This window comes from Indicator indicator, chromosome 2, assembly GCF_027791375.1.
Source record: "Indicator indicator isolate 239-I01 chromosome 2, UM_Iind_1.1, whole genome shotgun sequence".
NCBI lineage: Eukaryota > Metazoa > Chordata > Aves > Piciformes > Indicatoridae > Indicator > Indicator indicator.
Genome location: NC_072011.1, coordinates 23466313 through 23491686, shown reverse-complemented (window position 1 = coordinate 23491686; position 25374 = coordinate 23466313). Strand labels below are relative to the sequence as shown.

The 25374-nt window shown below is 41.0% G+C and overlaps 1 protein-coding gene across 1 annotated transcript in view; it reads left to right on the top strand.

Moving 5' to 3' along the window:
• UTRN (utrophin) overlaps nt 1–25374 on the top strand; it is a 354493-nt gene that overhangs the window by 45467 nt on the left and 283652 nt on the right. Inside the window, exons 9-20 of the mRNA XM_054393282.1 lie at nt 471–674; nt 1676–1857; nt 3394–3541; nt 5018–5137; nt 5825–5926; nt 8940–9047; nt 9711–9890; nt 11191–11357; nt 13470–13593; nt 19703–19790; nt 23670–23905; nt 24175–24355. Coding sequence (XP_054249257.1) covers nt 471–674; nt 1676–1857; nt 3394–3541; nt 5018–5137; nt 5825–5926; nt 8940–9047; nt 9711–9890; nt 11191–11357; nt 13470–13593; nt 19703–19790; nt 23670–23905; nt 24175–24355 — 1840 coding nt within the window. The remainder of the gene's footprint in view (nt 1–470; nt 675–1675; nt 1858–3393; nt 3542–5017; nt 5138–5824; nt 5927–8939; nt 9048–9710; nt 9891–11190; nt 11358–13469; nt 13594–19702; nt 19791–23669; nt 23906–24174; nt 24356–25374) is intronic.

Here is a 25374-nt window from a genome sequence, read left to right as displayed (position 1 = left end):
TTCCATCTCGTGCAACAGTTGGAAAACAGGGAAAATCACGGCATCTTTTTTTGGACTGACTTTAGTAATTTAATCTTCCTTTTTCTTCTTTACTGATTCAAGTATGAAATTTTGTGTGTTGAGGTAGAAGGTTCTGTGTTAATGCTGCTTTTCTTATTTGTCTTAGCGAGCAGGAGGTGGGGGGGCTGAATTCTTTCCACAGGACTTGTTTTGGTAATGAAGGGTTATTGGTTGGGTGTGAGATTCGTTGTTTAAAAAGAAAGATTAAAGTTGTCTTTTCTATCTGGGTTCTTTATTTCAAAATGAAAGTATGAAAGTTCCTCACTAATGACTGTGGCCCTTTTCATTAAAGTGTACTGAATGGTAATTTTTATATGAAGGATTAAAAGGGATCTTCGTTGTTCTTAGTATCATTTGGGAGGGCGTCTTCTATGCACTGTTAAGACATCACTTTTCTCTTGGCTGCCTAGGCTGTAGCACTTGAAGAGGAACAGGGCAGTTCAAGAGCAGAGACTCCCAGTACAGTGACAGAGGTGGATATGGACTTGGATAGCTACCAAGTTGCCCTGGAAGAAGTTCTTACATGGTTACTGTCAGCTGAAGATACATTTCGGGAACAGGAGGAAATATCTGGTGATGTTGAGGAGGTCAAAGAGCAATTTTCCACCCATGAAGTAAGCTTCTATTGAAAATTAGTTGTTGGGTGTGTGTGTGATGGTGATTTGTTTGGTTTTTTTTGTCTGTTGTCCTTTTGGTGAACTAGTAGCTTCTTGAAGGTGAAGCTACATATTTTTAGGAGAACTTATGGGAACATGTTTTTGAAACTTTTGTGTGTGTGGTGAATTTTTGTTCATTTGTTTGTTTTGTTTTGTTTTGTTTTTTAAATTGTTTTTCAGTGTCTGGCTTGTTGGTGGCTATAGTACAAAGACAGTCTGGTCCAGGCTGATTTGGGCTTATCTGCTGCCAACTACTAAAAATTCTGTTCATTTGTATGTCACCTGCTGTGAGGACAATGATTAAATTAATAATCATGTCAATTCTCCCTGTCATGATTAGCATAGTTTATTTCAGAAACACATAGTTGTTACTTCCAAATTGTTGTTTCCAAATTACTTTGTTTTGGTTCTGTTCTAAGGCTGAACAAACGTTATAATGTTGCTAAAAGTTTTAAGTGTTATGTTAGATGTTTTAGTTTTCTCCTGTGCCAGTTTAGAGTATACAATTGAGTTTTAAATCAGTATAAAGATTTTTTTTTCCTTCTGCTATAGTTTTAAAGCCATGAACTGTAGGAAGAAGTGTTCTGATATTGTAGTAAATATGTAAATTTTTAATGTTATTAACTCAGAGGGCTCTATGTGCTTTCCTTGAGCACATTTTGGATCTTGTTTCATGTTTTGTTGACCATGGTTTCTGCTCTCTTCGTACAAAGAGCTTTTTCTCTGAGGTGGTCAATTTTTTTCTGCAATTAGCTCTATTTTACTGGCTCCAGAATTTTTGTAGTGCGTGGAGATTCTTCTATCATAGACAGCAACAGATTGGCCATGCTTATGTATTTGAATGTGCCAGCTACTTCTGCAGCACTGTATGAAATATGACAATTTAGCAGGAGTTCACAAATTCGTGAACTGTAGGAGCTCACAGATCAGAGTGACATGGCTAGTTGTACCATTTGCAGGGTTTTATGATGGAACTGACTGCACATCAGAGCAGCGTGGGCAGTGTTCTGCAGGCTGGAAACCAACTGGTGGCCCAGGGAAATCTGTCGCCTGAAGAGGAGTTTGAGATCCAGGAGCAAATGCTGCTGCTGAACTCCCGCTGGGAGGAGCTCAGGGTGGAGAGCATGGACAGGCAGTCCCGGTGAGTCATGTAGTACGAGCTCTCCTACAGCTAGCTGCAGGACCAACCTCTGGTGCTTATTGTATCCTGGAGAAGGTGGTTTGCATCCAGGTGTAAGGTTTTTTTCAGAACTGTGGTGGGCTGAAAATTCCCCCCAACATTAAATTGCCAGACCAGCCCAGCTGGAAGCAAATGAAGCTGTATTTACAAGCAAAACTACAATCTAAAATGAAATGCAATGAATATGTACAAAATACACAGTATTTACAATATTTACAGGTATTTACAGTTTATAAACAGCACAGGAACCTTCCTGGCCAGAAACCAGGAGAGCTAATAGCTTCTCCCTCCCTGCCCCCCACCTCCTCACCCCCTTGGTCACAAAGGGACAAGTAAAAGAGCAGAGTGTTGTTAGAACTTAGCCTAAACAATGCAGCCAAGGTCAGCAGAAGCCAACACAGCACAAAGTTAGTATCTCCCAAAGTGAGGAAGCTAAAAGAGAGAAAGTTTGTTTACCAAACTAATTCTTATGGTAGATATCTCTTCAATGGGATTGTTTAGAACTATCATTATTTTCCTTTTTACACCCAATAGTGATTTATTTACATCCTACTGCTTTCTGTACAAGATATGTGGAAAATTTTAAAGGTACAGCCTAAAACTACCACAAGAATTTAATTTTTCAGTTTGTGACATGAATTCCATCTTGGTCATACTTTCCACGATAAAACAAAAGTGAATATGTAATTGAGTGGAGTTTTTAAAAGGTTTTTTTGATTCTTATATGAAAGGACTTTGCTGTGTTTTGTAAATATGCTGGACTGTGTGTGGTATTTAGACGCAATAGTTATATAAACGTGTTTTTTGTGCTATTTTAGCCTCAACAAAGCATACAGTTGAACTAGACAATTATGTGCATTTATGCAATTACAAAGTGCTCAGAAGAAGTTTTTCCTGCCTGTGAGTTATCAAGCTGAGAGCTGCACATCAAGGGAACCGCATTTTGTTGCAACTCTTTGCAGAGGCTTTATTCACAAATTCAGAAATTGCATTGGGTTGGAAGGGACCCTCAAAGGTCATCTTGTCCGACCCCCCTACAGTGAGCAGGGACACCTCCAGCAGCAGCAGGCTGCCCAGGGCTGCATCAAGTCTAATCCTGACAGGGCCTCAACCTGTTCCAGTATTTTACCACTCTTCTTGTAAAGAACTTCCTCCTTATGTCCAGCCTAAATCTACCCTGATGCAGTTTAAAACCATTGCCCCTCATCCTATCACTACAAACCCTTCTAAACAGTCCCCTTCTCTATTAGCAGCAAATTCCTGTTGCAAGAAACAATTTCTGATACAAATTGCCTAATTCAGTAGCGCTTTTTTTTGTTGTTGTTGAGAAAGAAACAAGGATATTTAACTGTTCCTTAGCTTAATGGTGAAAATCTTTTTTGATTATAGCTAACTGCTTTCTGAATGGCCTTATTTCTTTCCTACAGGAAGCAGAACTTAGTTTCTTTCCTTGGGAATCTGTTTCTGAGATAACTGTACTCCTGCTTCTCCCTGCAGCCTGCATGATATGCTGATGGAGCTCCAGAAGCAGCAGTTGCAGCAGCTGTCTGACTGGCTGACAGTCACAGAAGAACGCATTCAGAAGATGGAAACTCAGCTTTTAGAAGATTTAGAGTCCCTTCAAAAACAGCTGGAAGAACATAAAGTAAACATTTTTTGTCTCATGTAATGCCTTACGGAAGAAACGTTTGAAAGATGTGTACGTTGGTGAGAAACTTGATTGTGTCAGAGCCATATATGGCTGTGTGTTGAAGGAAGGGCTGTGTGTTGAAGGGCTGCATTTGATGCTTGGAAAAGGATGATGATGGGGTAGAAAGGAACTGGAAGTTTCTGGAGCTAAAGACTTAAGCACTGATGACTATAGCAGGAAGCAAAACCTGTAGGGGAAATTGTGTTCTGCTCACTTTGTGTGGAAAATGAGGCCTCTCCAGGTAAATTATTGGTATGAGGGGCAGCACAGAAAGTAATGTGGATGAACTTGCCTTTAATGACTTGCAGGCATTGCTGAAGATTTAAGTAAGTGGGAGCTAAAACTATCAGGAAGGGCCTCTCAAGTTACTGATTTCTGCCCCTGCTTTTATAGGGATTGCATCCTAAGGTGGTACATAGACACTACTCTCTGATGTGCACAATGTTTTGGAAGTGGTTTGTCTTTTAATTAAGTTTCCATATGGGAGTCCAGCCTTTCTCGCCTGCAGTGGTTTTGTTTTTGGGGTTTTTTGTTTGGGTTTTTTTTTTTTTTTTGAAAGAGAATGATGGCCATTTGATACTTGTGGCTGCACTGTTGGTTTTCATATTCAGTGCTGAGGTTTGACCTTCTTTGCAGCACGGGACACACCTCACAGGACAAGAACTGTGGAATGATTTCAGTCTGTGTAATTCCATGTCCCACGTTTGCATTCTTTCCTCTGTCTTCAAAGTCTGGGGAGTTGGAGGTGTGTGGTTGACAGAGTAGCTTAGAATATTCTGGGATGAAAAGTGATATTTAGGCTACTGTAGAGGCATATTGATCTTGCAGAGGTGTTTCGGAGGTAGGCTTTAACCATGGATTCTGTTCTGTTAGAAGTTGTTGAATATTTAAATCTCCAGATTATATCAAACTGATCAGATCTTTGTTTTTTGCAGTTTTCTACTTTTGCCTTTGAATATCATGGTCGATTTTTAACACTATTGGAACTTTTGATAACTGTGTTGTTAACTGTTAAAAGACAAATGTTCTTAGTAATTTTTTTCCCCTCTTTGGCATGCCCTAAGGTACTTGCTTGTTAATAATAATAGTGTTTTATAGGAGCACTTAATCTCTGTTACCTGTAACAATAGACATACTAAAAAGTCAATGCAGTTGTCATACAGTTCTCCTAGCCTGGTATGGTGCATACAGCTTAAAGCACTCCATGTTTTCCATGATTTTAACAGAATGGTTTGGAGATCATTTTGAGCAATTTATTACATTGAACACTTACGACATTTCTTTAAACTGTGCAGTGATTCCTGGTGGTAAAATGTGTGCTTAAATGTTGAATCTGAAGTCTTCAACACAGCAATTGTTAGACACTGTGAATAAAATAGCAGATTAGCAAAAATACATTGAAAATTGGTAACCTGTGATTTGTTGTTCTAGAGCCTGCAAAGTGACCTAGAGACAGAACAGGTGAAGGTAAACTCCCTAACGCACATGGTCGTCATTGTCGATGAAAGCAGTGGTGAAAGTGCAACAGCTCTTCTGGAGGAACAGTTGCAGGTAGAATGTTATAGCTCTCTTCTTTAACTGTAGTACCAGGCACTTACAACCTCCACATATAATTGCTAATCATCATTTTTGTGTTTAAAGACAATTTGTACTAGGAAGTAAAGTGTAGCGTATATATATTTTTTAGAAGTAATGTTAATGTAAAGAGTTACTAAATTTGCTCTGCAAAAGTACTTTGACTTTCGAAGTCAATTCCTGATGAGTTCAGCTATTCACATTCCTAGTGACCTAGGCACTTTTTTAGTATATCCTTTCAGCAGTTGAATTAAAATGGGAAGATGTACAGTGCAACACTTATTTCACATAAATAATTTTCATTAGGAAGTTGATATCTAATGGGAAAAATAGTTGGAGGCATGAGCACAAATTATCTAGGGAACATAGTGTGAAGTATTTTTTTGGTCTGGTCAGAAGTTAGACTGTAACTTCAAGTATAGAGAGTGTGAAACAGTTCATTGAAATGGAATTCATGCTTCTTTGCTCCCTGCTTTTGAAGTCAATCAAATAGCTCCCTGACTTCAAGGCCATAGGTGAATGCTCTTTAAAGTTTTAACTTCCAGCTTTGAGTGATACAACAGCAGCAATTATGGGAAGGAAGTAGCTATGACGTGAAAAGAGGTTACTGTGAGTTTCCTTGTGGGGCTTGTGAATGTTTGTAAGTGTGTCTTGCTTTTGTAGAGGCTTGGTGAGCGGTGGACAGCAGTTTGTCGTTGGACTGAGGAGCGTCGGGTCAAGTTGCAAGAAATCCAGCTTTTATGGCAGGAGCTGCTAGAAGAGCAGGTTAGTAGCCCTTCAGATACCCAAAGTGACTGGTTGATGTGAGGAGAAGAAAAAACAGCCAGACAAAAAACCCCATAAGCCTCTTAGAAGGGCTTACAACGCTCAGAAAAAAAGCCTTGAAAAAATGGATTTTATGTTCTTGTTTAGATTCATAGTGTTCCTTGAGGAGCAGAGTAGCTTTGCAGCACAAAAGAAGTATTTTCCTTAAGAAAGTTAATAACTCCTTACAAAATAATTTTCAAGGAAGCTTACAAAATGGCCAAGAATGGGAATATTCATGATAACAAAATAGCAATGCATTGCTAAGTATTTGGTGGTTTAGTTACAGAAATTTTACATATTAAGGTACATGTGCTTCCAACATGGAAACATGAACATGATTACGCAATCAACTAATCAGTATATAGTGTTTTCAAAATCAGCAACATAAAACAGAATTAATACAGTGAAGCATGCAGCTTGTCTCATTTTGCTGAGTTTAGGCAAAGTTGAATAGTGAAGATAATAGCATTGTGAGTTTTTCTACCTTTGATAACACACGCTTTACATCTATATTAAATATGATGTTCAAACACAAATTGTGATGGCACTGAAAATATGGGAAGATAACTGTGTGTTAGGTTGGCACATATAGTCTTAGAGTTTATTTTTGTTTCTCAGTTTAAAATATTTGATGGCTTTTCCTTTGAAGGTTTTACTTAAATCATTTTGTTTTCTTAAATTATGGTATTTATTTCTGTAAACTATTGTTAAAACTCTGCAGTACACACAGATTTTTACATTTTTTTTTTTAGACATTTAACAGGAATGGAACAGTGCTGATATAGCTGTTGCTATCTGTCACAGCCTGGTTTCTTTGGCAGGGATGTTCTGTCTGCATTTTTAAGGGGTTGCATGTGTGTTTCTCCCTGACCCCTTCTGTATCTATTTGCAGTATATCAATAAGCTGAATTTGCAGCTCTTGTGACCTTGCTGTTAATAAGGAACCAAGGCTCAGATTCTGTTTTATCCAGTGCCAAGTATCTATTTATTGCATTTCTTTAAATAACTGTGTTGGCATATGTATGTGTATGTACATATGTAAGTTCTGTGTAATCATTTTCTGGTGGGTCTTGGGCAAGACAAATTTCTCAGTTGAGAAATCAGGATTTCTCAAAAATCCTCATTCTGATGTCAGGGTGCAGGCTTAAAATGCTGTCGGTTTTGATGACCCTGAGTGAACATGTCTCTCCTCTTCCACTCCTATATTTGTCTGGGGAAAAGTGAGCACTCATTGACTATTGCAATGCTGTGAAGAAAGTAGTGGTTTTGCTTTGCATTCAGTTTTTCTTAATTTGTATGTAATTATGTTGCTCTGTAAAGGTGAAAAAATAATTTGCTGTCTATTTAATACAGAATTTCAGCTAGGAAGTAATGAGAAAGTAGAAGTTTATTTTAGGTGGTTTAGATCAGCCTGTGTTTGCATTGTTGTTCAATTCTGAACAATGCATTTATTCCTAACAGGTTTGAATTACAATTCTCTGTCCTTAAGAATTGTCAAGTGACCTACAAAAATTACAATTTGAAACTAATTGAAAACTTCCGTGTTAACAAAGTGTTCATATGAAAGTAACTAAAACATTTAGGTACTGTAGCTTTCCATTTTGCCCAGCCAGATGGAGAGATGAGCAACGTGATGTATCAGCCTTTTTCTGGCTGCCTAGAAAATGTTTGGAAACCGCATTGCCAAGTCAACACAAACCTTACCACTCAGGAAACAAATTCTTCAGTCAGTGCCAGATATTTCCTAGCACTGTGATAATCATGTTTCAGTTTTCCATGGAGACTGATCACTGACTGCTGATTTAGCAGAAATTAATTGAATACATTGAAGGGTTTTTAAGCTCCCCTTATGCATAAAATATGTTGGCTGGGATGCCAGCATGATTTTTCCAGAGAGTGTGGTATTACAATTTTGTTTCTCACAGCCTTATGGCAGCTCACCAGTGTCGTATTTGCTGTCTGTACGTTTTGTTTATTGTTGTACACTGGCAATGTTAACTGCCTTAATCCTTTGGCCTGAAAGTTGATGTAGTTAGTTCTAGGACAATGCCAAAACTATAAAACTAGACCATGGAACCCAGTAGCTGTAGTAAAGTGTGTGATTCAAAGAACAAAAAAATCTGCATTGCTGTATCATTTTATTTATGTAGTTGTTTTAAAGGACTAGAGGAGTAGTAGTGTTCCAGTGGCCATCCAAGTGAGCTTGAGAGAGAGCCCAGTATAATCTAACAACCTGTTACACTGTAATATATAATGTAAAAAATCCTTCCTAATACTTGGTGCCAGTTATTCTGGAGTTTCCATAGGAATAAACTGACAACCGCCCCGCAACAAACCAAAAACCAGCCAACCAAACCATATCACCACCAACAGAAAAACCCCTACAAACCAGAAAAAGTTCAAGACCCCTGAGTCAGTGCTTACCAGGGCAGACTGCTTCAGCGTTCAGTAGTTAATGACACAGTATTTGCTGAAGATATTTTGCAATTGGAAGTAGGTACAGTAAAGAGGGAGGTAACTAATTAGTGTAATTTCTTTTGCTGCCTGGACTAAAAAAAGCTTTATATTATCAGTAGTGTAGCTTCTCTGGGAAAATGTTTGCAATGACTGGTTTTGAATCACAGAGTAAGAAGGGTGGTAAACAAAAGTACATACCATTTTGATGTATTTAATCCTAATATAATTTTTAAGTCCTAGATCATCTTTGTGGTGGGTATCTTGTTGCTATAAATAACTATGTGGGAAGTGCTATGGTATATTGAGAAATGGTTTTGTAGAAATTGTTTTATTACTTATTTTTCTGATCTGGTTTTTTTTATACCTGTTTTTGTTAATGCCAACTGAAATTCCTGCATATAAAAGCAGCAGAAATGTATTTTGAATGCAAAGATCCTAAAGAAGGAATTGTCAATAGCTGTTTGACAAGTTTGCTATTTTCTTGTGCTTTTTTTTTTGTGTGTGTGAACTGCAGTGCTTATTGAAAGCTTGGCTGACTGAGAAAGAGGAGGCTTTGAGTAAGGTCCAGACAAGCAACTTTAAAGATCAAACAGACCTGAGTGTAAATGTTCGAAAGCTAGCAGTGAGTATCTCTATCCTGCTCTGTCCTGTCAAATCTCATAGGCTAAATAAACTGCAATTTACTGTTTAGACCCCAGTAGGAACTGTGAATGCATGGTGCTGTGGAAGCCAGGCCAATATTCTGTCCTTACCAGGTTCTTTCACTTGAATTTAAAAAATGTGTACAGCTTACTCCATAGCTTTTCCAGGATAGTGAGCCAAACTTTGGAACAGCTGTCCTGGGTTTTTGTTGCAGGCCAGGAGTCCAGCTATTTTTCTGAAGTGTGGGTTTGTGGGTGTTGGGTTTTTTTGTTTGGGTATTTTTTCCCTTTGGAGGGCATGTGTGTTGTTGGTTTTGGGTTTGTTTCTTTTATGCTTTTGATGGGTTCCAGTTGTTCGGGTGTTTTGTTTTTTGTTTTTTTTTTTTTCTTAATACATTTGTGCATCTCCTGAACTAATTGTGTGTGATTGTTACTCAGGAGATACTGCTGATTGCTCTAGGAGGTGTTTCAGGACTGTGCTCTTTTTAAGCGTGTTTGGTGGTGCTTTGTTACACAGTAGACTGTTTTGAAACCTATGATGCATCTGGTTCAGCTAGCATGTTTTCCCTCCCTGCCATGGAATTAAAAGCTAGGAGTTGGCGAGATTCTTGATGTCATCTTTTAATGTTTTCTTTTAACTTTAGATTTTGAAAGAAGACATGGGTATGAAACGGAAGACACTTGACCAGCTGAATGAGCTAGGTCAGGATGTGGCCCAAATAATTGGGAATGACAGAGCATCCAGTAAAATTGATCAGGATCAAGAAGATCTAACTCAGAGGTGGGACAGTTTGGTTCAGAAGCTAGAAGATTACTCTAACCAGGTACTTAAAAAGACTACATTACTTTTAAGCTACTTAGGTGTTTGTGTATGTGCAAACCATAGTGATACTCTCAGCAAAATTGCCCAAGTCAGTTCTTGGCATCATGCTAGAGAGGTAGGTGAGAGCTCTTTCATGTGAGGCTGACTTTATCTGCTCACAAATCTGTTTGCTCTTTTTGCTCCTCAGAACCCTGAGTTGTTAACCTGACTATTACTATTACTTGTTTCTCACACAGGTTAAGCCTGATTTTTCTGATAAAGCTGGCTTGCCATGTATTATCAATCAAGTGCAAATGTCTTTAGACATTATCAGAGTGCTGGAACTGGATAGAATCTAATACTAAAAGAAAACAAAGACAAAACCCAAACCCTAGGATAGAAATATGGGAGTCATATACAGAGCATAAATGCTTATATATGATCCCATCTGTTGAAAATGGAGTAGTTGTTTGTTTTAAATAAAGTGGTGATAGTCAAGCTGGTTTGTTAAATGTTTATTTTATTTTGAGTGCTTCGTAATGATTTTATTTAGATAGAACTCCTGTTGGCTTCTATGAGAATTTTGTTTGATAGTTTCGTGGCTCATGTCCTTTATCATAATAAAATATTATGATGAAGGCTGCAGCACTGATTCACAGTTTGGTGTGTAGTGACTGAGTTGTGTAGCCCAAGTAGGTGTCCATTTCAGCCACATGGCTCTAATTTGTTCTTACATTTGATTAAAGGCAGCCGGGAGTGCCAAATCCTATCTTCATCTTTTCACTTCCCCTCCCCTAAATATGGAGCACATAGTTAGAATGTACAGGTCGATTCCCATGAGGCAGACTTTATAACTTGTTAAAGTGTGGAAGGTTTCTATTGACTTCAGTGAGTGTTTGGGTCAAATCCATTGTGTATCAGCTCTTTCTGAGATCTAGGTTTGGTTTTATGGTATATGAGTATAATATATAGAATGGTGTATTAATAAATCTAAGGACCTTGGTTCTTTCTGTGCAACAAGCAATAAAAAAAATAAAACAGGTGTTATATCCATTTTGTTGATTTTTAGTTCGTTGGAACTGGCATGAGATTCTATTTGAACTGAGTATTTTGATGCTTGGTTCCCATCTGTAAAATGAGAATAAGGAATTTTTTCTCTGCAGTGCATCTGTGTTAAAGATACTTCATGACAGCTAAACATGCTCATTTGTAGGAGTCAATAAATGGGATTTTATGATTGATGAATAAAAGGAACTAATAGAAAGCAATTCAGCTTCTGTTAAAAATGACATTTACCCCTTTTGTTAAATTATTTTCTATAGGTAACTCAAGCTGTAGGAAGCATAGGGATGTCACAGATCTCACAGAAGACTGCTGCAGAAACATTATTGAAGGAAGAGGTAGTGGTTAAACAGTTCCGACAGGAGTTGCCCCCACCACCACCCCCAAAGAAAAGGCAAATCCCAGGGGACAGTGAAACAAAGAAAAAGTAAGTATGTCACGGCCATTTTCCCTTGCTCACTAGATGCTGCCTAGGCTCACATCTCTTGGTCATGGCTTTGATGCCTCTTTTGTGTAAGTGAGGGATACTTAAGTTGATTGTAAAGTTCGGTTTGAGGAATGGGAAGAAAATGTTGCATACAGCCTTGTTATCAGAGCAGGAGAAAGCCTGCAGCTTCCTTTACTTTCAAAGGGAAGTGGGGATGTTTTGTTTCTCAGAAAACGGTGTCTTCGGTCCTTTGTATCTCAGCTCCTTTGAAAGGTAGAATTTTTTTTTTTTTGAAAGACATACCATCTTTGGTTGAAAAAGTCAGTGATGAGCATTTTTAATTTACTTAGTAATTCCTAATCTCTATAAAATATATGGGAGAAATGGGAAAGGCTGGGATATCTATTTCATCTTCTCCCGATATAATAAAAATGATATCACAATGATGTCTCCTTTCACAAGAGTATTGAGAGTGGCTGACTGATTGCATGTATGGAATCACAGAATGGTTTGGATTGGAAAGGTCCTTAAAAGTCATAGAATTCCAACCCCTCTGTCATGGGCAGAGACGTCTTCTACTGGACCAGTTTGATCAAACCCCTATCTGACCTGGCCTTAAACACTCCCAAGGATGGGACATACACAGCCTTTTTGGAAAACCAAATCCCAATATCTCATCTGAGTCAGACTTTACATCTATTACCCCTCTTCCTATCACAAAACCCCTTAACAAAGTCCTGATAGTCTTTCCTATAAGCCCCCTTACAGTACTGTGTGGCTGCTGTAAGGTCTACCTGAAACCTTCTCTGGGCTAAAGCAATATTTAGTGTGTTGTATTGTCTTTGCTAAACAGCATACCTAAAACTGAAGTAGTTGTTTCAATATAAATTAAGAAAAGTAAATGTATACTCGTCATTTTGGTTTCTGTGCTTGCCTGAGAAAAGGAACATTGCTTTGAGGTGCCACTAGTCTGGGACACCTTTGGCAGGCTGGTTAGGGAGAGGCTGGTGGGCCACATCGAGTGCGGGGAGCTGCTGTACTAGTTGGTGTGTGTTTAGTTGTTCTCTTCGTTTTTCTGGAGGAGAAACGGAGGTTTGAAGGGATGAGGAATCTAGCCAAGCCCTCTTGAAGACTCTGGAAAGATCCTCTGAGCCCTGGTGGAGGTGCTGTGTGAGTGTGGGTGTCCTAGGGCAGAAAAGCAGTCAACAACCTACCTGTCCTTTCTTTGTCTTACAAGTTGTAGAAATATTTTAGAGTTTGAAAGCGAAAGTGATATTATGTACTATCTTTTATTTTCCTGAGTGCAAACTGTATTAAGGATGGGTTTAGTTAAAATACGTTTAGCTTTCTGGTCTTTTTGCCTGATCCCAGTTACTTAGATTTGAAACGACAAATTGCCAATAAATAGAGATTTGCAGATTTTCCTATGAAAACTGTGAGTGACTAACAGCAACTTCTGCATTTATTGGTAGGCTGCTACTCCATGTTAGAATTTAGACTATGTTAAGTTGTATAATTGTAATATGCCCTGACATGTGCTCTGTGTAGCGTATCTGTCCTTTTTTTTCTAGTTCTGTAGAACATCCACCCTGGACAAAAATATTAAGCTATAAGGTCATCTTTAGTCAGCTAAGTATTCAAAAATGTCCACTGTCACTGCCATAAGTACTTCAGCTGCTAGCTTTTTCAAATTAAATAATGTTGCAGATTTCTATGAAATTTAGAACTAAAATTCTTATTTGTCTTGTTCCTAAGGTTTAGTTTATTACTTCTAAAATATTAATCATTGAGAGATATCTTTTGTGTCATATTAAAAGAAACAGTAATAGTTTGCATGAAGGTATGTATAAAAACAAATGAAGAAAAAATTGCACTGTTCACTTGCAGTTTGCTCAAAGTTTAACACCATGGACATAATTTTTACTCTAGTAGATTTTTGAAAGTCTGTCTCTGTCCTATTGCCTATGAGTAGTAATACAAGAAACAGGAATCTCATTTGCAGCCTTGCTTTTTTTGGGATTGAGGAATGTGCTGAACTTTAAGACCTCTGAGTTTCAAGACAGCATGACTGAACAGGCAAAAATGACAAAATTGTTTGGCGTTTTAAACCAGGTTTGATGCTGAAAGTGCTGAGCTCTTGAACTGGATTTCAAAATCAAAATCTGCAATTCAGACCACAGACATCAAAGAGTACAAGAAAATGAGAGAGACTTCAAACATGAAGGAAAAGTTGAAGGTAAAATGTGGAGATAAAGAATGTTTCTCTGAACTGTATATTTTGCCTCCAAACTAGCTGTCAGCTAAAGGTGTGGACTGATGTGCATGCTTTGTGGGGATTAAATTAGGCTCAAAGGGGGAGGGGGTTTTACCCGGATGCACTAGACATGAGCCTGAGGACAGCCTTCAGTCTACCATCTCACTTGTGGTGGGAGAAGGTGACAATATCAAATTTGTCTGTGACAAGTGGCAGGAAGACCCCTCCCAGGGCTGGAAGGATGGGGTGATAGTAAGAGCCTTCAACCTGTTGCCCTGAAGCATGCTGTGAACACTGCAACAGAGGCAAGGTCTTACAGATCCAAGCCAGGGTTCTCTGAGGTAATTAGGAGACAGGAGGGTAGCTCCCATGTAGTGCCTTGAGGGAACAGTGGGATGCCCCTCTAGGAAGGTGTCAAGGCTGGCAGCCCAGCTGAAGTGCCTCTGCACCGATGCACACAGCATGGGCAACAAACAGGAGGAGTTGGAAGGTACCCTGCTGTGGGAAAGCTATGCCATAGTGACAATTAGAGAAACTTGGCAGGATGAATCGTATGACTGGAGTGTGACTATCGATGGCTACAAGCTGTTCAGAAGGGACAGGAGAGGAAGAAGGGGTGGAGGTGTTGCCCTCTATGTAAAGAAGTGGATAGAGCGCAAAGAGTTGGCACTAAAGAATAGCCATAAGCAGGTCGAAAACTTGTGGGTAGGAATTAGAGATCAGGACAACAAAGGGAGCCTTGTGGTAGGAGTCTACTACAGGCTGCCTGATCAAGCGGAGCCTATTGATGAAGCCTTCTTACTCCAGCTCGAGGACACATTATGATCACAGGCTCTCATCCTTCTGGGGGATTTTAACCACCCCAACATTGGTTGGAAAAGTAACATGGCTAACTGTAGGCAATCTAGGAGGCTCCTAGAGTGCCTAGATGACAATGTCCTGAGACAAGAAATTAACAGCCCTACATGAGGGGATGCATTATTGGACCTGTTGGTCACAAATGCAAATGAAGTCATCAGGGATCACAGATTCACAGAAACATTCAGGTTGGAAAAGACTCTCAGGATCCCCAAGTCCAGCCAATAACCCTACTCTACAAGGTTCATCTCTAAACCATATCCCCAAGCACCACATCTAAACAACCTTTAAACACATCCAGGGTTGATGACTCAACCACCTCCCTGGCAGCAAATTCCAATGCCTGACCACTCTTGCAGTGAAAAATTTTTTCCTAAAGTCTGCTCTAAACCCACCCAGTCATAGCTTGAGTCTATTCCCATGAGAAGAGACCAGCACCAGCCTCTCCACAATGTCCTTTCAGGTAGTTGTAGAGAGCAATGAGGTCTGCCCTCAGTCTCCTCTTCTCCAAACTAAACAGCCCCAGCTCCTTCAGTCGCTCCTCATAAGCCTTATTTTCCAGGCCCTTCAGCAGCTTTGTTGCCCTCTTCTGCACTCGCTCCAGCACCTTTACATCTCTTCTGTATTGAGGTGCCCAAAACTGGACACAGTACTTGAGGTGTGGCCTCACCAGAGCTGAGTACAAGGGGACAATCACCTTCCCACTCCTGCTGGACACAGCATTTCTGGTACAAGCCAGGATACCATTGGCTTTCTTGGCCACCTGGGCACGCTGCTTGCTCATATTCAGTTGCTTGTTGATTAGAACCCCCAGGTCCCTTTCCGCCAGACAGCTTTCCAGCCACACTTCCCCTGGCCTGTAGCGTTGCTTGGGGTTGTTGTGACCCAAGTGTAGGACCTGGCATTTGGCCTTATTGAAGCTCATTCCGTTAAAGCCGGCCCATGGATCCAAGCTATCCAAGCCTCTTTGTAGAGCCTCCCTACCCTTGTGCAGATCAACACTCACACCTAACTTGGTGTAATCTGCAAACTTTCTGATCACACACTCTATATCTTCATCAAGGTTATCAATAAAGATGGCAAACAGAAGTGGTCCCAACACTGAGCCCTGAGGAACACCACTTGTGACTGTTTGCCAGCTGGATTTAACTCCATTGGCCACCATTCTTTGGTCCTGTTCGCCCAGCCAGTGCTTTATCCAGCAGAGTGTGTGCTCATCCAAGCCATGAGCAGCTGGTTTGTCCACAAGAATTCTGTGGGAAACAGTGTCAAAGGCTTTTCGAAAGTCTAGGTAGACAATATTCACAGCCTTTCCCTTATCCAACAGTCAGGTCATCATATCATAGAAGGAGATCAGGTTGGTCAGATAGGACCTGCCGTTCAGAAACCCATGCTGACTGCATGTGATCCCCTTGTTCTCTATATGGTGTGTAATAGCTCTTGAGATGATCTGTTCCATGACCTTCGCTGGTACCAAGGTCAGACTGACAGGTCTATAGTTCCCTGGATCTTCCTTTCTTCCTTTCTTGTAGATAGGTGTTCCATTTGCTACCCTCCAGCCCATTTGGACCTCCCCAGTTAGCCAGGACTTCAGGTAAATAATGGATAGTGGCTTGGTGAGCACATCTGCCAACTCCCTCAGCACCCTTGGGTGTAGCCCATCTGGCCCCATAAACTTGTGTGTGTCTAAGTGGCGTAACAGGTCAGTGACCACTTCCTCATTTATTGTGATGACCTCATTCTGATTCCCTTCCCTGACTCCGAGTTCATGAGGCTGGGTGTTCAGGGAGCTGCTGGATCCACTGCTAAAGACCGAGGCAAAGTAGGCACTGAGCTCCTCAGCCTTCTCCTCATCCGTAGTCACTGTTTCCCTCAGCATCCAACAAAGGATTGAGATTTTCCCTATTCCTCCTTTTGTGGTTAATGAATTTATAGAAATGTTTTTTATTATCCTTAATGGCTGTAGCTAGGTTGAACTCTAGCTGTGCTTTGGCTCTCCTCATTTTCTCCCTGCACAGCTTTACTGTATCTTTATAGTCCTGATGGGAGACCTGTCACCTCTTCCAAAGGCCATAGGCTCTCCTTTTGTTCTTGAGGTCTAGCCAAAGGTCCCTATTCAGCCAGGCCAGACACCTTTCTCGCCAACTCATTTTTCAGCACACAGGGACAGCCTGCTCCTGAGCCTTTAAGACTTCCCTCTTGAAGTATGTCTAGCCTTCCTGGGCTCCTATATATATCCTTCAGAGTGGCCTCCCAAGGGACTTTGTCTCCTGAACAGGCCAGAGTTTGCCCTCTGAAAGTTCAAGGTGGCAGTTTTACTAACCCCTCTTCTTGTTTCCCCAGGGATAGAGAACTCAGTCATCTCATGATCACTGAGCTCTAGACTCTGTCGAAATCAAAGGCAGGCTGGGCTGCAGCGATCATGTGCTAGTGCACTTCACTGTCCTAAGGGATATGAAGCCCATGACAAACACAGTTAGGAGTTTAAATTTTAGGAGGGCAAACTTCCAGCTCTTCAAGGAGTTCGTAAATAGGACTCCATGGGAAACAGCCCTCAGGGACAAGGGAGCGGAACAGATCCTTAAGGATGCTTTCTATTAGAGTACAAGAAATCTCAATCCCCACATGTAAGAAATCGGGCAAGAAAGTCAAGAGGCCACCATGATTGAGCTGTGACCTGCTGGTCAAACTGAAGAGCAAGTTGGGACTACACAGGAAATGGAAGAAGGGACAGGCATTCTGGGAAGAGCATAGGGACATTGCCTGGTTGTATAGGGGCAAGGTCAGGAAGGCCAAGGCACAGCTGGAGCTGAACTGGGCAAGGGAAGTAAAAAAAAAAAACAAGGAAGGCTTTTACAGGTACATTAATCAGAAAAGGAAGGTTAAAGAAAGTGTACTCCCACAATAAGCAACAGTGAGGAACTAGTAACAGATGAGGAGAAGGCTGAGATTCTCAACAACATTTTTGCCTCAGTCTTCACTGGCAGCCCCTTGCCTCATGGCTCTCATGTTGATAGCCCACAAGATGGAGACCAGGAAGACAAAGTCCCTCCCACTGTAAGTGAAGACAAGGTGTGTGATCATCTGAGGAAGCAGAAGATACACAGGTCCATGGGACCTAATGAAATGCATTCCCAGAGGATGAGGGAATTAGCTGATGTAGTTGCCAAGCCACTCTCCCTGATATTTGAGAAGTCCTGGCAGTCAGTGAGGTCACTGGGGACTGGAAGAAAGGAAAAATCACACCCACTTTTAAAAAGGGTAGAAAGGAGGACCCTGGGAACTACTGACCTGTCAGCCTCACCTCTGTGCCTGGGAAGGTCATGGAACAGATCCTCCTAGATGACATGCTAAGGCCCATGGAGGACAGGGAGGTGATTCAAGACAGCCAGCATGGCTTTACTAGGGGCAAATCCTGCCTGACCAACCTAGTGGCTTTCTATGATAAAGTGACTATGTCATTGGATAAGGGATAACCTATGGATGTGCTCTATCTGGACTTCTGCAAAGCCTTGGACACAGTCCCCGACAACATCCTGCTTGCCAAGTTGGAGAGATATGGATTTGATAGGTGGACTGTTCAGTGGATAAGGAATTGGCTGGATGGACACATCCAGAGTGTAGTGCTCAATGGCTTGAAGTCCAGATGGAGCGCAGTAAGAAGTGCTGTCCCTCAGGGATCCATACTGGGACCTGTGCTGTTCAATGTTTTTATCAACAATACAGACAGTGGGATTGAGTTCACCGTCAGCAAATTTGCAGATGATACCAAGCTGAGTGGTGCTGTTGATATGCCAGAGGGATAGGATGTCATCCAGAGGGACCTGGACAAGCTGGAGAGGTGGGCCCAGGTGAACCCCATAGGTTCAACAAGAGCAAGTGCAGGGTTCTGCACCTGGGCTGGAACAACCCTCACTATCAATACAGACTAGGGGATGAGGTGATAGAAAGCAGCCTTGTGGAAAAGGACTTGGGGGTGCTGATGGACGAGAAGCTGGACATGAGCAGACAGTGTGTGCTTGCATCCCAGAAGGAAAATCACATCCTGGGCTGCATCAGATGTGTGGCCAACAGATCCAGAGAGGTGATTCTGCCACTTTGCTCTGCTCTGGTGAGACCTCACCTGGAGTACTGCATCCAGGTCTGGAGCTCTCAATACAGGAAGGACATGGACCTGGTGGAGCGGGTCCAGATGAGGGCCACGAAAATGATCAGAGGGTTGGAGCACCTCTGCTGCAAAAACAGGCTGAGGGATCTGGGGTTGTTCATCCTGGAAAACAGGCTCTGGGGAGATCTAATAGCAGCTTTCCAGTACCTGAAGGGGGCTTGTGAGAAGGCTGGAGAGAGACTGTTTACAAAGGCCTGTAGTGATAGGATGAGGGGCAGTGGCTTCCAACTAGAGAAGAGCAGATTTGGATTGGATGTTAGGAATAGGTTCTCTACCATGAGGGTAGTGGAACACTGGAACAGTGCCCAGAGAGGTGGCTGGGGCCCCATCTCTGGAGATATTCAAAGTGAGGCTTGACTGGGCTCTGGGCAACCTGATCTAATTGAGGATGCCCCTGCCTACTGTAGAGGGGTTGGACTAGATGACCTTCGGTGGTTCCTTCCAACCTGGACCATTCTATGATTCTAAATCCTTTTAGTTAAACAGTTTCAGAACTGGACATACATGGAAATTCTGCCAATCTGAACACACATTTTTGCTGATTTTGGGTTGCACAACCCACAGGAAATTTGAAAAAATTATTACTGATGTGTCCTCTGAAGTTCTGAGAGATGTGTGTATTCAGGGTTGGTATCTTTTTCACTAAGCAGCATACTTTGATTTCATATTTCACATCTGGGGATGGATTTGAGTGATGTTGCTTCTATAATTTTGGCAGACATGGGCCAGTGGGCTGCTCAGGGGCACTTCGAATCATGCTGTGACGTTCTGCACACACTGTACTTGTGTTTTACCTGGTGTCCCAATACCTGATTTCACATAACAGTATCAACAACTCCTTCAACAATATTTTATTCCCGGTGCTTATCTGGTACTTGTGAGCGCTAACTCCTTTCACGTTTGTTTTCTGAACAAACTGAACTAATGTACATCTTAGGTGCTGCATGCAAGAAAACTGTAATATATTTTGCTAGTAGTAGAAAAATACATGTTACGGAGGGGTGGGGGAAAGCCAAGAAAAACATTACTCTCTGAAAACTGTGTTTTTTGCGGTTTATTTTGTAGGCTATTGAAAAAGAAAGAACTGAAAAGATTCAAAAGTTAGATGAACTGAAACAAACTGGACATATTGTTTTGGATCAAATGGGAAAGGGTAAGCAACTTAAAGTTTCTTCTGTTTTTTAATTTAATCAGTTGAGTTACTGGAAAAGTGATACTGAAAGACACTATCTCCAGTTAAGCATCACAATATATTCTTTCCCTCTCCCTCCATTTTCTTTACTTCAGAGACACTAGTTGTTATTGCTGTTAGTCGTTATTGATATGTATGTGTGTTTGTTTTTTATTAACGCTGGTAGAAAACCAATGTTGATATTCTTTCTTTAATGTGTGTATGTTCATTTAAAACCTTTTGACAGCTATTTTTATTGAAACTGAAATAACTTCTTGAAATGGTGGCAACATGCTTTTGGGGAAAGGAGTTGCTTTAATTTTAAATTATGTGGCGCTTTTAAGTACACAACAGAACTTCCTCAAGCGAAAATTTGAAACCAAATTTAATCTTAATAAATGTGTGCATATTTCTTTTTATTCCTAGTTTTCTCTTTGTAATAACTGTCACTATGTTTTGATGATGCAATCATAATTTATGTCTGAAAGGCAAGAGAGAAGCCTATATGCTTGAGAAAATGATTGTCAATTAAAACATTTATCCCTGGAAACTTACAATCATATCAGTGAAAGTCAAATCTTTTAAGTCTTGCCAAAATCTTGTTTCATGATATGACAGAACTGCATCAGTGAAATGTCAGTTTCTCCATAAAAGAGCTGCTCATATCATCCAGAGACAGTCTTTTATATCTGCTATGGACTTGGATTCTGGTGAAATCGCCATGATTAGCAGCATTCAGACTGGTGAAAGGATGGTGTCAGTGCCGTGCACGACCAGCATCCCTTTTGGAAAGTGCTAATTTTCACTGAATTTTGCAGCTGTAACTTTTTTTTTTTCTTTTCTGTCCAGCCTCTTTGCCTGTATGCCCCTATTGGCTTAGTATCTCCATTCCTTACCTTGTCATCTTCTACAACTGAAGCTTTTCAGAGTGGGTGCCATTGCCTTGATGCTGATTTGACTTGGAGTTTGGGTTATAAAAATCTGTAGCTGTTCCCTCCCTCCCTCCCTTCCTCTCTCTTTTTATAAACATCTCTAGCTGTGATAGGTCATGGCTGTGAAGCCAGTATCTGTCTATCATCATGAGAAATACATAGCTGAAAAACTGCTTTGTTTTAGCAAAAAATAAGATACAGAAATTACTTCCTAATTGTTTGCCATCTTAAAGTTTGGGTTCTATAGAAAATAACCAATCTACAGCCCCTGACTTTGTTACAATCTGGTAGTATGCTTTGTCCAGCTGAGAATGACAGCCCTTCTCTCCAAAAATCAGACTCGGCTACACCTGTGTGCAAAGCACTGGCACATGTGTTATGCATCCATTTATATCTTTGGGGTGTGAACAGGATGTACTGTGACCGACCATTGCATGCATACTTCTCTTACGTGGCTCAGTCCAGCTGCACTGCTTCTGTATTGTAGATGTGCCAGGTGTATGGCCAGTGTGTGAAGCACAGGGAGGATCTATAGAGTAGAGCCTTCAAGTGCACTTATAGAAGCTATGCATCTGCCTACCCTGACCAGAGCACTGGGCTTCACTACACTGAAGTGGTGCAGCAGAAAACCCACTCCATCTTACTTTCCTCATACTTGGATCTAAGTGACAGAACTGTTAAGTTTAAATGGCCCTGTGGCCGTTTAGGCTGGGTGCCCCCTGCCACTGCTACATGAGACACACCTCTGGTGTCCTGGGTGCTCACCCAATAGGGGTGGACACAGGAACGGCGTATTTCTACCCATAAATCCTGTGCCCTATAAGGCCATCTGCAGAGTCATTCTCCTCCTCTTTCTTCCCTCTCTGCTCCCCTGGGAGATGTCCTCTCTTATCGGGTAATGCCGGGGGAGTATCCTCAAGGCCTCTTAGGTCTGTCTAGGCCTAATGCCAGGAGGAGAATGGAGGGGGGGGGGCAGTCTCAGACCTGGCCAGCCTGAGACTTGCCTAGCAGCAGGAGGGGGAAGAAAGAGCCCTGGGGGGTTTGGGTTTACCCTCAGGTGGGAAGAAGGGAAGGATTGGGAAGCCTTTGGGAATTCTGTGAGGGGTTCTGTATGCTTTGGGATACTCTTTGTCACTATGCTTTGTAGTTTGTAGTTTTTTGTAGCTTCACCAATTGCTTTTCCATTTAAACTTTCCATCACTCTCTAATCCGTTTGTGTGAGTCTCATTCTTTTGTCCCTTTCGAGGCAAGAGACGATCTGTCTGGCCCCAAACCAGCACAGACCCAATACACCCTGTATAAAAAAGGTGATACTTTGAAGGGGACTCTCTGTTAGAATGCTGCAATGGCAAGAATGCATGCTTGAATGCACATTGCACTGAAATTTCTGATATAGCAATATTGTCAGTTACTTCTTGCATTTGAGGAAATCAAGTAATAAGGAATGTGTTGGAAAGTCTGTTCACTTATGCTACTCAGGTAATGCATTGATGTGTCAGATGGTGTAGCAAATGCTTCATGTAGTCACTGTGAATGGCAAATAACCTTGGTTTTTTTCATGTTGCTTTTGTTGTGGTTCATATTACCTAGTTACTAATCTTGTCTGCATACAACACAGATTCACAGCATGGTAGGAGTTTAAGTGACTTCCAAAGATCATCTAGTCCTACCCCTCTGCTAAAGAAGGTTTGCCTAGATTAGGTTACACAGGAACTTGTCCAGGTGGGTTTTGAAAGCCTTCAGAGAAGGAGACTCCACAGCCTTTCTGGTCACCTGTTCCAGAGTTCTGTCACTCTCAAAGTAAAGAAGCTTTTCCTTAAGTTCAAGTGAAACCACCTCTGTTCCAGTTTGTGCCTGTTGCCCCTTATCCTAGGACTGGGCAGAGTGAGGGACTGAGAAGGGACAGAACCCATACTCTTGACAGCTGTCCTTTAGCTATTGATAAGATCCCCTCTTGTCTTCTCTTCCCTAGGCTAAACAGCCCAGGTCTCTCAGCCTTTCCTTATAAGAGCGATGCTCTAGTCCGCTAATCATCTTCATGGTCCTCTACTGAACTCTCTCCAATTGAACTGGTGTTCCCAGAACTGGACACAGTCCTCTCTAGGGCAGAGTAGAGGAGGAGAACCTCCATTGATCTGCTGGTTACACCAGGGTACCATTTGCCTTCTTGACCACAAGAGCACACTGCTGACTCCTGGTTAACTTGTCTACCAGGACTTCCAGGTCCTTCTCTGTAGAGCTGCTTTCCAGCAGGTCAGACCCTAACCTGTACTGGTGCATGGGGTTATTGCTCACCAGGTGCAGGAGTCTGCACTTGGACTTCATGAGGTTCCACTCTGCCCAACTCTTCAGCCTGAACGGGTCTTGGTGAATAGCAGTACAGCCTTCTGGTGTGTCAGCCATTCCTCCCAGTTTTGTATCATTGTGACACTATTAGCCATTGCTCCCTTTCTTTTCCAGGCTGACAGAATTTCCATCCACCTTTTCATTGACTTTACTGCTATCTTCAACTTGCTGCTTCCCTTTTTCTTTGTGGAATCTAGAATAAAAAAAAAAAAAAAAAAACAACCAAAAACTTCACTGGAAGCTTATTTAAATAAAGCTTAAATGTGTTTGTATCAATGTTGAGACAGGAATCGTGATGAAGAGAATTATGGTGGTCATGAGTCAGCTCATTGATATAAATTCAAAAGTTATCGATGGGAAAGAAAGGAATTGGAATATCTCACTTATTTTACTGTTAATGTGGAAATAAAAAGGTGAAACACTGTTAGTATTAAGTACAGTTTTATGGATAGGGGAGTTGGAATTAAATAATTTTGCATGTTAGTGCAAATGTACACCTATAGTTGAAGAGAAGAAAGGTTAAATGTCTATTGATCAAACTGTGTTGCAGTTAATACAATAATAATTTATATAATCTTTTTAGAAGGACTTTCTACAGTGGATATAAAAACAGTGATGGAGAAAATATTGTCAGAGTGGAAAGATGTGGTTCAACATCTGGAAGAAGTGACTAGAAAGATAAAGTACCAGGAAGAGATAAATGCTTATTTTAAGAAAATGAATGAGCTTGAGAAGACTGTAATTGAGAAGGATGCCTGGCTTAGAAATGATGACGCTTCAGCATCCCAGCCCTCAGCAGTCCTGAAAGACTTATGTCAGGTAAGTCTGGCAAAAGCTGTTAATTTTGACTGGAAGCTCTTAGGAGCACAGAATACCCCAGAGGAGGTTAGCTTAGTCAGTAACGTAGCTCAAAATGTCTGAGGCATCCGGGACAGCTGATTTGACTGGAAGATACTGGTGCTTGTGTCACAGGAGTAATTCAGCATTGTTGTTCTCGTGATGTGGAAGAGCTGTGCTGCAGTAGCTTGCTAAAATCTTTTGTATTTAGAAGGGAAGTGTGAGATTTGGGTTTGTTTTGAATCTTTCAGAGAGAGTTAACTCATCTTGTAAGCCTGACTCCATGGTTGGAACACCTGAAAGCCACCTGCAAGACGCTCACCTCTCAGCCCATGGCTCCAAGCTTCATTCAGGAAAGCTTGAATGGCTTTCTTGATCACTTCAGATTGACTCGTCAGAAATTAGAGGAACGTCACCAGCAACTGAAGAAAGGTATGTGTGTATATATAAATATACACACACACACACGTGTATTTTATTTTAACATAAGGTACCTCTGTTGTTTTGAGGTGTTTGGAAACTCACAGAATTTTGGTAGAGTTTTCCTGCTTATTCTGGGAGTCTTTGGGTCAGGCTGATGAAATCTTTTTACCCACCTAACACTAGAAAATATATTGCCCCATGGTGTTAGAAATGATTATGCAAGTATGCAACATTCCTGAAACGATATTTCAAAGAATTAGCAAAACATATTTAAGGTGTCTAATGTATTTTGAAAAAGATGTGTCTTTCTGACACAGAGAAATAAATAATACTAGAAATGAAAACTGGAAGATTAGGAGAGCCTTGTAAAATTGAAGTGCACATATGAAATTTTTTCTTTTTCACAGCTTTGAGCACATTAGTCATACACGATTCCTTTTGGAAATTTTGTCTTTGAAGTGAGTTGGAATCTGGCTTTCTTCTCAGGCACTTCCTACTTGGGTTTTTGTTGCGTTAAAATTTTGATTATGGGTCTTCAAACCAGTCATGCTGGCTTCTAATGGATTCTGCATGTAGTACACAAAATATGTAGCTCTGTTAATATTTCAGAGCTGAATATCAAGAGTACAGATCTATATGGAGATTTTGTTTCCTTAGTTTTCATCTTGTTTCTGAGGAATTCAGGGAAGGTTTTTGCTAACAGCCCCAAGTGGAAGAGCATTAACACTGTCTATGCCTAATAAAAATTGGCTCAATTATGAAATTGTTAGGCCATATATATACTGTGTTGCACCAGGCCTGCATGCTTCAATTATCTGCCTGTAAAAAGCTGTATGGGTAATGTACCCCATGCTCAAATAACAGGGTCTGCTTTCATTCTTACTGTAGGGAATGATTATTTTGTGATTGTTCTGAGTTCATGGATTTTAGAATGGTAGTATTGGTATCGGTGTATTTTTTAATTATTGCATGATGTGACAAATACTAATTTTTTTTATGCCACATATCACTTGAGGCCTTATTAGTAT